This window comes from Harpegnathos saltator, unplaced genomic scaffold (assembly GCF_003227715.2).
Source record: "Harpegnathos saltator strain DR-91 unplaced genomic scaffold, Hsal_v8.6 scaffold203, whole genome shotgun sequence".
In the NCBI taxonomy this organism is placed as follows: domain Eukaryota; kingdom Metazoa; phylum Arthropoda; class Insecta; order Hymenoptera; family Formicidae; genus Harpegnathos; species Harpegnathos saltator.
The window spans coordinates 758,344-771,351 of NW_020229988.1; the positions used below are offsets into that span (position 1 = coordinate 758,344).

The 13,008-nt window shown below is 47.2% G+C and overlaps 2 protein-coding genes across 2 annotated transcripts; both read right to left on the reverse strand.

The window, feature by feature from the left end:
* Positions 1-5,521: 5,521 nt before the first annotated feature.
* LOC105189373 (extensin) lies at positions 5,522-10,269 on the reverse strand. The gene is made up of 2 exons (XM_025298084.1): positions 10,192-10,269; positions 5,522-7,806 (listed from the first exon to the last, which is right to left on the reverse strand). Exons 1-2 carry the CDS (start codon positions 10,267-10,269, stop codon positions 5,917-5,919), a joined length of 1,968 nt encoding a protein of 655 aa, XP_025153869.1. The 3' UTR covers positions 5,522-5,916.
* Positions 10,270-11,033: 764 nt separating this feature from the next.
* Positions 11,034-12,464, reverse strand: LOC105189374 (prisilkin-39). Its single transcript, XM_011151432.2, has 2 exons — positions 12,341-12,464; positions 11,034-11,356 (listed from the first exon to the last, which is right to left on the reverse strand). The coding sequence occupies exons 1-2, from the start codon at positions 12,353-12,355 to the stop codon at positions 11,093-11,095; spliced, it is 279 nt and encodes a 92-aa protein (XP_011149734.1). The 5' UTR covers positions 12,356-12,464; the 3' UTR covers positions 11,034-11,092.
* Positions 12,465-13,008: the final 544 nt, after the last annotated feature.

Genomic DNA, 13,008 nt, shown 5'->3' on the forward strand with positions numbered 1-13,008 from the left:
TACATAATTGAATATATGGAAAAACGAAGAAAAAATTTGAAATTTAACAATTAAACGTGAAAAACGCCGCCATTTTTTATTTTCGTTTGACTTTTTCTTAGTATGTAACGATGTATGTTCGGAATACAAATGTTCAATGCCTTGCTAGAGCATAAAAATACGATTAACCAGTAAATAATCTGAAAAATACGACAAAATTTAAAAATTCCTTGAAAACGTTGCCATATTGAATCCGCCATATTGAATTTCTCAATCGGAATAGCACCATATTTTAGCTAAAGTCATTATGCCACCAAATCCATTATGCTATCAGCACGATCCCATAACGAGATCATATCGAGAAATGACATAAAAGAAAATAATTTTTTATTTATTTTTATTTTTTTGGCATTAATGCCGCCATATTGTAAAAATGATACATGATAGTGACAAACGGACTTCAGATTCTGAAAGAGCATGCCTCAAAACTATAAGATATCTTTGTCTGGAGAAGATCCATCCACGGCTTGAGTAAAAATAATTGCAATGAAGAAAAGACAAAATTTAGATCATTCTGGTCCGAAACGGGTTAAGACGCGCTAGTTGAATATTTTCAAGGAAGAGCATAAATGTTAACAATTACCCAGCTACTAATTACGTTTGAGATGAGAAAAAGAAGGGAAGAGAAAGAAAAGTATAATTATATGTCGTCATCTAAAAGTTAATCTCCCAGCGGATGATTTGGACTCATCTAGTTGTACATTTCTGAGAAACGTATCATCCGGTAAGAAAGAAATTTCTTCACGCATTGAATCTCACTGAAAACTAATCTACAGCGGTACAACTTTCTGAAACATGCACCAGTCCTGTTTTCGCCTCAGCACCGATAAAAAACGCAGTTAAGCGAAAGATCTTGTCGCGTGAAAGGAGTAGATTTACTTACTCTACTTATTCCTAGCTATTGTTTTTCTATGAAATCTTATATCTGTAAAAACTTGTCGGCACTTGACTGGTTCGCCGCAAACTACAGAAACCAAGCATATCTAAGCCGCACGTTCAGCAAAAAAGGCGAAATGGATTTGTCTCAATTGCAATGTCCTGAATCGTTTTGTAGTATTTTTATAACTCCATCAAGCAACCGTCAATTTAAACTTGTAATTCAACCTTAACTGTAGATTACGCGCAAGACAAGCATTTCGTAGAGTTACGTGTCATAAATTAACTTTGTTCATCGGTCGTAAGCTCTTACGTAAAATTCAGCATGTACTATTGAGAGAAGAATGCCGACGTTCGTTGGACAAATGTTCTCGGATTGTGTACAGAAAGAGATAAGATTCCGCAACGCGTTGAAAGCTGATCAGCGCGACATTCGAAAGCGAATTGTGCTCCTGGGAATGAATGAAACGTTGCTTCGTTCTTCTCCCCGGGTTTGATGCTTTTACGTGATAAACGTACGCCATCTGAGGGATAAGCACAGCTGTAGAAAAAAAAAGTAATTGTGACTGTTCATTTAACGTCTCCCAACTAGTTAAATTGCAGCACTTGAATACATCCGATTGACTTCATTTCACTTTCACTCGTACGATGAAGGAAGTCATCTGTGGATAATTCCCTATTAAGAAGATGACGAGTGCGATTTTTAAAACGATCACGCGGATGCAATTTATTTTCGCGAGAGCAACGGGAAATGTAGAAGTCAAAAAGGTTAACACGTTTCCAATTTTATCACTTGTATGTTCATAATGTATATTCTATTCCACTTACTCGCGTTTATTTATCTCACCTATACCGATTATTAATTTATTATACTCGATAGGGTGTCATTATCTTGATAGAGTATATTTTAAATTTTATGTACATTTTAAAAGATTACATTTTAAATTTTATGTACATTTTAAAAGATTTCGGACAAATTACGATCCAAAGTCCAGAGTTCCCTGAACACCTAATTATAAATATCATATTATGCGTAATTGACTACTGCATGGTGCGTACGAATCGAATTTATCTCATTTGTGCAGGTTCATTACCATCAACATTTGTATGTAGAACACGTTACGTTACCCAGCACCAATTTGAAACATCGCCGATTTGAAACTCGAGATGTAGATAGTCCCATTGAGAACTGCATTATTTACATTGCGCGGTTATGCAAGACGCATATCTGTGCATAATAAAATACCTGCGTAGCGCCGTAAGATATTACGTCGCTTTCGTGTGCCGCGAATAATATACTTGTCATCCCATTAACATCTTGATAAGACTTGAATGCGCGCTTGCGTGCTATTGCGCAAACAACTGCTAAAACAAAACAAGTGATATTTCTCACACACCGGCGGTCCCGCTGATCTCTGCGAACGAGAACGCTGTTTCTACGCGTAACTGCATTGCGCGCAACGTACCGTTCATTCTAAAGTTGAATATCGCCGATGAGATTCTGTCACTGACCGGGAAAGGCAATTAGAATTACAACGCTGGTTGGAAATACGCCAATGTCGATAATTCGTTACCGCATTTCACGCATGGTTTCGAATCGATAAAAGCTATCGGCTTAAAGTCGTTCTCGCTTCTCACGTTCTTGTTCTCTCGTAATTTTATTCACATAACTTGCTTGCATCATCGCTTTTTTTTCACGCTCTCGACCTGGCGCGTCTTCATCGCATACCAAAGTAACATGATGTAGCATTCTTCGAGGTTACTTTAGCTGAAACTTCAAGCGTTTGACAACACTCACTTTATTACTTTCCAATGCATCTATGGCTAAAAATGTCGAGGAACGTCGAGCTCTCGCGCCGTGAAGTTCACCGAAGAAATTAATCCGAGGACGAGTCGGGCTTTGTGCGCGAGTTTCCTAAATAGGCGCCAGAAAGCGCGTGTGAGGATAAATTCCGACCGGACAAGTTTGAGGTAAAGCGGTAAAAGTGCAGCGACGCAATAAAACGGCAACCGGCCGGTAGAATATGGGTCACATACAGAAAGTGAGTTGACAACATGCTGGATGTAGCGGACCACCACCTTGGCACAGGGTCAAGCCACGCTTTTTAGGGCCTCGTGATCTTTCGGCTCAGTCATCGCTTGAACCTTTCGAGCGCTTTTACCGTTGGAATTTTCCGTAAACATCTGGCTTCCGTCATGACACAACGACGACATTTCATCGCGTCGTTTGGAAACTTGCTTTCAAGCTGATGAATATCAACATCGATAATGTGCAGCTTGCTCTATTTACCGATAAAAGCGACGGGTGTTATCGTCGCTCGTTTTAATCTCCGCGAATAAGCGCTACAAATACACCTATCCAGCACGTATTAATTAGAAGGAATTATCGTTTCAAATTTTACGCTAATACAAAATCCACAATATCACTCGCCCATTAAACAACTCATAGATTTGTATCTCCAGAGATTAACTCGGTCGTTTTCGACTCTCTCCCCCCCTCTCTCTCTCTCTCTCTCTCCCTTTCTCCCTTTCCTTCTCTATATGTCTCTCTGCCGCCTATAAATTCAATTACTTTCCTTTTTAAAAGGAACGCTCCACTTATCGAAAACGGGTCGATAGCGGGAAGTAATAATGTATCTTTATCGAAAGCGACATAAATTTTCATCACCGCGAGAAAAGCAACGTTTCCGATTTCATTTACAGAATGTCGCAACAGCTGCCGAACAGCTCGTTTAATAAACATTAACACAGGCAAAAGGAGCAACCACGTGCCCGTTTCGCCTCGTGCAACGCAATCTCTGTTCCGGTTATCGATAGTACCGATCTACCGTGCTAGACCGCGCATCCGTAGATCGAGATCTATGAATCGAGCCGGCAGCGCAGAGGTACGTGACGTCCCATCCCTGGCAAGAATGGCCCGAAGATTACGAAATCGTCTGGGAAGCGTACACCTGCAGACATCAATATATTATGTATGCTCGGGATTGCTCGGATAACCCGGCTAACCATGCGCTGACCGTGGCTAGAATTATCGAACGACTTTCGAGGTCAGGATCGAGCGGCGTGGCGATGGATCGTGCGCTGCCACGACTGCGCTGGTCACGACTGCGGGTGAGAGTCTTCTCGTATAGATCCTTGTATAGATTCCGCTGCCGGAAGTGCCGGCAGACCATTTTCTCGACTCAGCGTTCCATCACGACGCTATGGACGGCGGTTTCACATGCAGCCGAACTTCACTTGCGGCTCGGACGGCCTCGGCAAGGCTCAGTGGGTCGTGCGCGGGCGGGATTTCTCGGGACATCGGGCAGGAGAGAAGCCCTTGTCAAGGTAGAAAAATATTTATTTGACAAAATAATAAATAGAACATGTGTGTATTTACATGCGTGCCAAGGCGGACGCACGCGTTCGCAGGTCGCGGGAGAGACACGCGCGATGCGGTGCGGAGACGCCACCGTGCGAAAGCGCGTCAACGTCATCGAAGCGACCCTTGACGGATAACGCACTTAATGCAGCCACTTAACGGAGATAAGTGCACGCAGTGTGTGTCTGCCGTGAAAAAAAAAAACAATTTTTATTACAGGCTGCTTTCTCCGAGGCTGTTAGAAAAAAAAGGAAGTTGAAGCGACTTGATCCTTCAGCAGAGGAGTCTTCTACATGACAAGTACGTACGTGGGGTATCGGGGAAAACAGATCGCAAGTCTCTTTGTGCGAAACGCGTTGTCTGGCGACCGATAGCGCGAACACAAGAAACGTTCCGCTAAAGAAAGCGACAGAGATCCCTATTGTGCACTGTGAGCAACGCCGCCGGACACTCGCGTCAATGGCAGCGGCAATTTCCCTGGCGCGTGATCGACAATTAAGAAACACTCGCTTGTCATTCTCGGAGCGGCGGATATTCTACAATGAAACAACTGCGCTCGTTATCACTTATGCGCACCATGTCACTTTCTCGAAGACGCTTTGAAGCCGCGTGTATGCGCAATAACAGATGGTGCCGGCGGATATACTCGAGACTCGTACTGCGGAGCAACCGTTTGGAGAGCGGTGACTCTTCAATGGCGCGTTAACCGCGCGTTGATGATGAACGCGGCTCGAACTTCATCAACTTCTCGCGGGCATGCATTAGCATGTATCTGACGCGCATTGAAATTTGCGCCTGTGATAACTCGCGCGCGCGCGCGCGAGTCTTACCGCATGATTATTCATGGAAGCGCCAAGTAATTGTAAAGGCCATCACACACAAACGAACTTAAGCAGTAAGACGTAAGCAGTAAGCAAAAAATCGACCGATCACCATCGAAATTTAAGAACGCCATTTTAAAACTTACGAGAATAATTGATTGTGATCGGTCAGTTTCTTTACTGCTTACGTTTTACTGCTTACGTTCATTTGTGTGTGATGGCCTTAACACGGCGAGCGTCAATGTCGCGCGGGGAATTGTCCTCTCGCGAATAACAGAGCAACGAACCGTTCCGCCTGGCTGGGAGAGCGTCGCGCTCCTCCAGTTTCGTCACAATTACCACGTCGACTTATCATAGCGGCGGCGGCGGCGGCGGCGGGAAAAGAGAGACACACCGTCGTCTCTCTCTCTCTCTCTCTCCCTCTCTCTCTCTCTCTCAGCGTGGGCAATTTCGGCCTCTTCAGCGCGAGGGACGCGCGCAGGTTTCTTCGTCACGGCGATGCCGGAACTTTCCTCTCGGCGCAGACGAACGGAACCACCTTCACCGCGTAGCAGAGCGGTTTGCGACGCGAGAACTCTCGTCTGCCGCCGAGCGTAGAAAATGAAATCGTTTACGTGAAAAAGGTTAATCGGCGATACGGCGCGGCGTCATCGGCGCATCAAAATCACGCGACTGCGATACTCCGCGATACTCTCCTCTCCCGCAGCTGTACTTTCTTCTTCAATCTCTCCCTCTCTCTTTTCCGCGCGGGTAAGTCCAGCCAGACTGAATATCGCGCGAGCGCGCTCACGATCCGCGCTCGCGGAGAACGGGAACACCTCATTTCCATATTTGCGCCGGTTTCGCTTGCGCGTACGAAGGCGCATAGCTCCACGGGTAGCTCGGCACGCTACCGGCTTTCTGCGGCTGGTAAGCCACGTTGGAGTAGTAGTAAACCGGATAGACCGCTCTGACCGGCTTGTAGAGCGCGGGGTTGACCAGCGCGTTCTGCACGCCGTACGAGTACTGCACCCCGGTCGACGTGACGACGGGGGTGGCCGGCAGCGGCGGCGGCTGCAAGGGAGTGACAATGGGGTGCAGGGGAGCAGCGACGGGTCGCAGCGGTTGAACGGGCAAGATCACCGGCGTGATCGCCGGGGACAAGGGGAGCCCGGGTCGGTCGGGGAAGACGGACACGGGTGTCGTGCTGGCTGGCGGCCTCGACGTCGGTTTCTCAGGAGGTTGCGTGGGAATGGGTATCCCAAAGTGAGTGGGCGACGAGCCGGAGGGTTGCGCCGGTCTGAGCGGTCCGGTCGCGAAGACGCCGCTGTAAGTAGGAACAAAGCCGGGCCCGGCGATGAGAGTAGGCACGAACCCGCCGTAAATGGGGATTCCCACGGGTGACGCGGCCGCGGATGGCCCGGGCTGATTGGGAGCGGGCAGCGAAGACGATACTTGAATGCTGCCTCCGTCGCCTCCGGCTGATTGCGGCGGAGGTGCGGTGACCACCGTCGTTGTGGTCGGAGTTTGCGCGGTAGTCGTTGGCACACCGTAGCTAAGAGGAGGCCCCAGGGGATTCAGCGTGGTCCCTGGCAGGAAAGGAGACTGACTAAAGGCTGTGTTTCCGCCGGTGAAGGCCACGCTTTGCGGCCCCGGGGGTACATGCGATTTCATTCGCTGGCTTATGGAGGTTAGAAACTCCTGACTGGGAATGAAACTTGCTTGGTTCTGAGCGTACCTGCCCGCCGCCGCCGCGACGCTCGGGCTGCTCTGGGCCTGCGCCAGGGCTTGCTGTAGCTGCACGATCAGCCGGTCCTTCTCCAGAGACTGGATCTGCTCCAGAGTCTCTTGCGGATTCAGCGTGCCCGAGGCGTACGGCGGCAACGCGCCGGGCGGGAACTCCGCCGGGCTCGGCGACGTGCTCTCCAGACCGCCGAATTGAGCGCTCGGAGTTTGAATCTGATTGACAGGGTCCTGCAACTGGTCGTGGCTGGGCGCAAAGTCCTGGCCGCTGGCGGGCGCGCCGTAAAGTTGCTGGATCGCCTGCGCGTTTTGGGAGAGGAAAAGCGCGGCGTCGGAAATCTGCTGGTTTCCGAGCTGCGCGAGCTGCTGCTGGCCTTCAATCGGCGGCGAATACGACTGCGGGGCGAAGTTATCCACCGAGGAGGAGGCGGGCAGTTTCTGATTCTGCGGCGGCAGGTAGTTGGCCGTGTACATGCCGAAGGGCTCGTTGTTTTGACTGGCGATCGCATTCTCGCTCGCAAAGTCGGCGTTCCTAATTGGACTCGGCACTTCCTGCTGCGCCGAACCAACATCGTAGCCGATCGACTGCTGTTGATCGACGTGATGCTGTAATTTGCCTCGGTGGTGTTGGCCGCGATAACCGTGCGCGGCGGCGGCGGCGGCGGCGGCGGTGGCGACAGACGAGTGATTCGGCGGTCCGTATCTCGTGAACGGTCTGCTTAACTGACCGGGCTTTCTGGACGCGATTTCATCCCTAGGCTGATTCGCCTGCAAGCGTAGCCGAGGATACGACGAGATACGACTCGGTTTGTTGTACGAATATCCGGAGTCTCGTTTCCGTTGAACGTCGGCTTGCTCGGGCTCCGTTTCGATCCCGCTGGACTCGCCAAAGTCCACCACCCGCAGCTTCGTGACCGTTGACTCCTGCGCTTCGGCTCTCTGCTCGGCTCGAGTCAACGAAAGCGCCAGCACGAGAATGTAGACGATCTAAAAATAATACGGATATTTTGTGTGATAAATGGGACAATATCAAGTGACAATGGAAACAAGTGGGAAAATTATGAAAATGGAGGATAACAAAATGTGCGCGTAACAAAGCATTTACAGCTGTCGCAAGATGCGTCAAATATGAAATTGATAAATTCGGCGCTTCTGAGAAAATTATTTCCTTTTCATAATAATAGAAATAAACAATGCACACACATATAGGCAAAAGCGCATCTCGACACTTTTATTCATAAATTCTTCAAAATATCGCGGATAAAATCACACGTATAAGAAGGAACGAAATCCCGTCGTATTTTATGCGTTAATTGTTTCCTCAAGTTAATCTCTCCGGTAATCTCGGCGTATAAAATATTTTATAACCGACAAAAGCTTTGCTCGTTGAAAGCTCATGAATATTGATACACAAAAGTCTCTTGTCCGACGTAATGGGAAAAGGCATGGGAGAGCTTGAACATTTTCGTGTGACACACGAACGGATGGATGGCGGAAAATCGCGCCAAAGAAAGTCGAACGGTGCACCGCTCTTACCGGGACGTGCCGCATTTTCAAAGCCGTGTAATCCTTATCACCGCACTTAACACCGCACCGAGACCGTCCGGTTGTCTCGTCCGATATAAGAAACTGTGCGCTATTTCCCACGGGGTCTCGACATTGAATCGGACCACGCGAATCAAGAAACTAATTTGTTCGAGGATGGACAGGCCCGCGCCGACTAAGACGACAGCCATACCTGCGCATGTATAAATACAATCGGGTCGCGACTGTCCACGAATTACAATAGACTTTCTTGCCGGCTTTCATCGATCGGGCTTAAGCAATACTGTTACGGATTCGTGATGTTACACTTATCGATTCCGAGTGCACGTCGGTATCGTCGCATTGCCTCCATAATCGAATTTTCGCGGCCGTATGCCAAAATCTGTTACGAACGATCCGAGCGGACGATAACTCGCCCGTTTGAGCAACAGCCGGAAATTGCGATCTCTCATCGCATCTCGAACGAAGAATCAGAGACGAGACGTGATTAAAAGCCCGCGAAAGCCGCACGCTGACCCCCATTATAACCACCGATATGACGAGGAGAGGGCACGCGCTTGAAATTGCGATACTTGCTTTTTAACAAAAGATAGCACGGCGCGACCTTGCCCGCGCGGGCTGCTGTTTCGTGGTGATAAAGAGGACCTCGTAAATCCCTCCGCCTCCGCGCGCCGCGCCGCGCGGTGAAACGCATATATAGGGGCGGATAAAAAGTCGGAACTTTCATTCATCACCGCGTACTCGCCCGCGCGTGCTTCGCTCGTCGTCGCCCGTAAATTATGTCCTCAATAGGGAAATGCGAGGTCGCGGAGGAAACGAGTGTCGTCTCGTGAACTTCCGACGAGGTCGCGCAGGATACCGCACGATTGCGTGAAACGCGCAGCGGCTCTTATACGGCATTCTCGTCACGCTCGTCCGGCTGCTCTTCGGCTCTTCCAGTGAAAGTACCGGCAAAGTCTTGGGGTCTCGGGGAATACGGAATAAGCGCTTATTTACGAGGATACACTCGTATTGTGTAACACGCGCGGTTACGCGTAAATCAGATTCACGGTCCGGGCGCGTGCGCGCGCGCGCGTGTCGATTTCGTCGCCTTTTTGATGCATTTCGGACGACTACGCCATTACGTGAATTCATCCGTTGTCCCATAAAGTCGAAAATCAAATCGGATAATCGGATAATGTAGGCGGATGCCGCGCGCTCGTTGCTCACGCGTCCTTCAGTCGCGGAATATAAATTAACATTTCAGAGCGCAGAGAAGCTATAATACTTAATTATATGTCGGACGACGCGAAGGTGTGAAACGTGTCGTTAAAAATCTGCAAAGAAATGGTTTTATTTCCTCGCATATATTTTCTGGATGAGCGTTTCGTCATCGACCGGAGCTCTACGATATTTCGATATTATTTCTGCGTGATCTCCGTTTTGAGTCCTGTCTCGAAATGAATTAATATACAACACGTCCACACGGATTGTTTAGCGCGACGATCATGCGCAGCAAATTATTCTGAAAAATATGAAATGAAATAGTTTTGCAGTGAGATGGTTATTACATTTTACATGTATTTCTTTTCCCTCGTGTTGTTTCCTGTATTATATAAAACGATATAGAATAAAATAAAATGTTATATTGTATTAAAATTAAAATAAACGGAATTAAAATGAATTCTCTCTATACAACATACGCCGGTTCAAAGCAGTGCGAATGTATATATCGAATTGTATCTGCGATAAAAACGATGAAAAATATACGGTCAATTAACACCTGCCAAGAGAAATTGCTCTACTTTCATGATTTCTGAGATTACACGAATAGATCGTGTTACTTACGCAGTCGTTACTCATTATCTCCATGCGCGAGACACTAATGAGGCCAATAGGCGACGTCGTGTCAGTGATGTTAATCATGTCAACGTCCACGACTGAAGTGGCAAAACACGACGTTAACGCAACCTCGTAAACGCGCGCGTACGTTTACGAACTCTGGCGCATCCCATCGAGCGGGTATCGTCTTTTAATGACGTCAATCGTTCCCGCTGCACGTTTTCCTGCATCCTGTCTGGAAATCCGCACCGCGACGCCGGACCATACGTTATGCGCTCGTATTAAACATGAAACCGCAAATGTATGCGCGATGAACTCCGCCGGATCCTGCTGTGAAAATGACGTTTGCGCGCCGGATATATGCACGATCTGCGGTTACATAAATTACATTCGAATTAACGCGCTTTCGTAGTCATTAAAATTTGCAACGCTTTCCCGTTAATTATCCGCCGCATTTTCCGCCGCCTGTTTATCTCGCGTGGTGCATTTTCCAGCGGAAATAAATACCCGTCCTTTCGATAAATTCTTTCGGTATCTTGTGGGAAATCTGCTTCTGCCGATATTCGGACTTCAAACGTGTAACCTCAAAGTAAAGATCACACAAAGAATACCAGGGGCTGGATCGGGCTTGTACGAGAAGAATTCCTCAGAGAGAAGACATTTGTTTTGTATTTAATCTTACTTTATTAATGCAATGAATATATCAACACAACTGTTGATCATCGAAGAACTTAAGCATGTTGCGTTCGTAGTTATCAAGAGTTTCCAAATTGAACAGATTGTACGAGTGTACGTCTTGAGCGAGAATTTTTGACATTTTCGTGATCCAATCCTTGGTCCTAAGTCTTAATTACAAGTCGTCGTCGAGATCCTAGCCTTCATTTTAACCGTAGTCGTCGTATTCACTTCAATGGTGGTAGCCGCCGTAGATGCCATAATAGGGGTAGTGGTAAGAGTTGTAAGCATATGGGTAGCCATGATAGGCATAAGGATATCCATGGTATTGGTAGCCATAAGGATATACTGAGTATGGGTATGCATGGTTATATTCTCCATACGCGCCTCTCTTGTTTCTCGCGTCCTCGATCTCCGATTTCGGAGCTTCTTCCTTAAGGTTGGGCACCCTCTTCTGCGCCATAACGATGGCGAAGAGAGCCAGAAGTAGGATAGCCTGCGAAAGTAATCTTCAATTAATTTATACAGACGATGACTTCATTAAATTGCGTAAAATTGACGTTGTGTCACTGCTGACATTGTGTAATGTTTTGTTTAACATCTTTTCTACATTAATATTTTTTAAACGAAATCAATTTGCGATATCTGGTAAGGTGAGACTTGATGAATGCATATGAAATGTGTCGATGTGGTGATTGCGTCTTCTCTTAGTAACGTATAATAATAACATATAAAGAAAAGTATTATGATTCTCTATAACGAGAGAAACAGAGACGCCCAGCAAGAGTTTATATAATTAGCCAACGTACATTCACTGAGAATCATAATCAGTATTTGCAAGATGAATGTCGCGATACATATGATTAATTTAGTATTTAAGTATTTTATATAAATATAAATTAAGTATTAATATAATATATATAAACATATAAATTAGAAAGTGCCATTAGAAAGGTGTAGTCCAGAAGAGATACGTGTTGCAGTCGTAAGAAATAAAAGTTTTGAAAATTTCATGTTTACCAAGCAGTTGCATTGTCGTGCCGATTGAATGATCAGCAAACAGCAGAGCAAAGGAAGGCAGGATTACGAACTAATTACCGATAATGAGTTAATATCGGTAGCATGCGAGATCACGAGAATATTATCGCCATGTAGCTACGAGCGCTGTATAGTTAGGAGCATCACGACTTGATCCAAGCTTGGAGCGTACGCAGCTGATCAAGCCGATCAATTCACGGATAATCACGATAATGTAGTAATTAGGCTAATCGGCGAATGTAGCATGATCAGCGAACAAGTGCGGCGAGTCATCGACGAAAATCTATCAGAGAATTTCGCAGGGCCGACGTGAGTGTATCGACTCGACACGTTCTTGACGCGCAGATGCAAATGAAATTGCAAGCAATCTCGCCAGCGTACCGATCGTTACCCCGATCGCAGCGCGACATCATCCGAGAATGACCCGTCGCGAAATACTTACAACGCAGTACTTCATGGTTGGTCGGATTAGTTTGGCTCGCAGGAGATCAGCTGCTGATGAACAGTGACTGAATGATGCTCTTGCTTTTCGGCCGATTGCTTATATACTCGACGACCCGATCGCTTCATGGGCGTCACTAGTAGATTGATCAATGCACGAGGTCACACACACACGCATGTCATTCGTATGTACTGCGTGTGTATATGTGGGAGCCGGTCGTCGATAGGGGGGTTGGTTATACGACTCACGTTGTTTACACCTTCTCACATACGTAATCCGCGAACGTGCACTGCCGTCGTCGTCTTCGTCGTCGTCGAGTAGACGACGAAGTACGCGAATGCATCGCGCATTCGTGTATTCCGTGCGATGCACTCGCGGTACCATCGTTAGATGGAACTCACGAAAAGGGCGGGGGGTCCTTGGCAATCGGCCAAATGCAGAGGAAAGTGTTTTACAACGCTGGCATAACTCAGTGCTACTTGTATATACAGTACCATACTCGATCCCAATGTGCGCGGGCTCGCTGAACTTTGACGGTGACGCACGAGCTGCTCACCACGTGCGATGTCGATTTTCGCCAATATCGGCGAATCGTCAAAGGGATCGTATCGAATTAAACTGCGACAAAATTTGTCGCAATCCATCCACCTGAAAATATACCGTTGGAA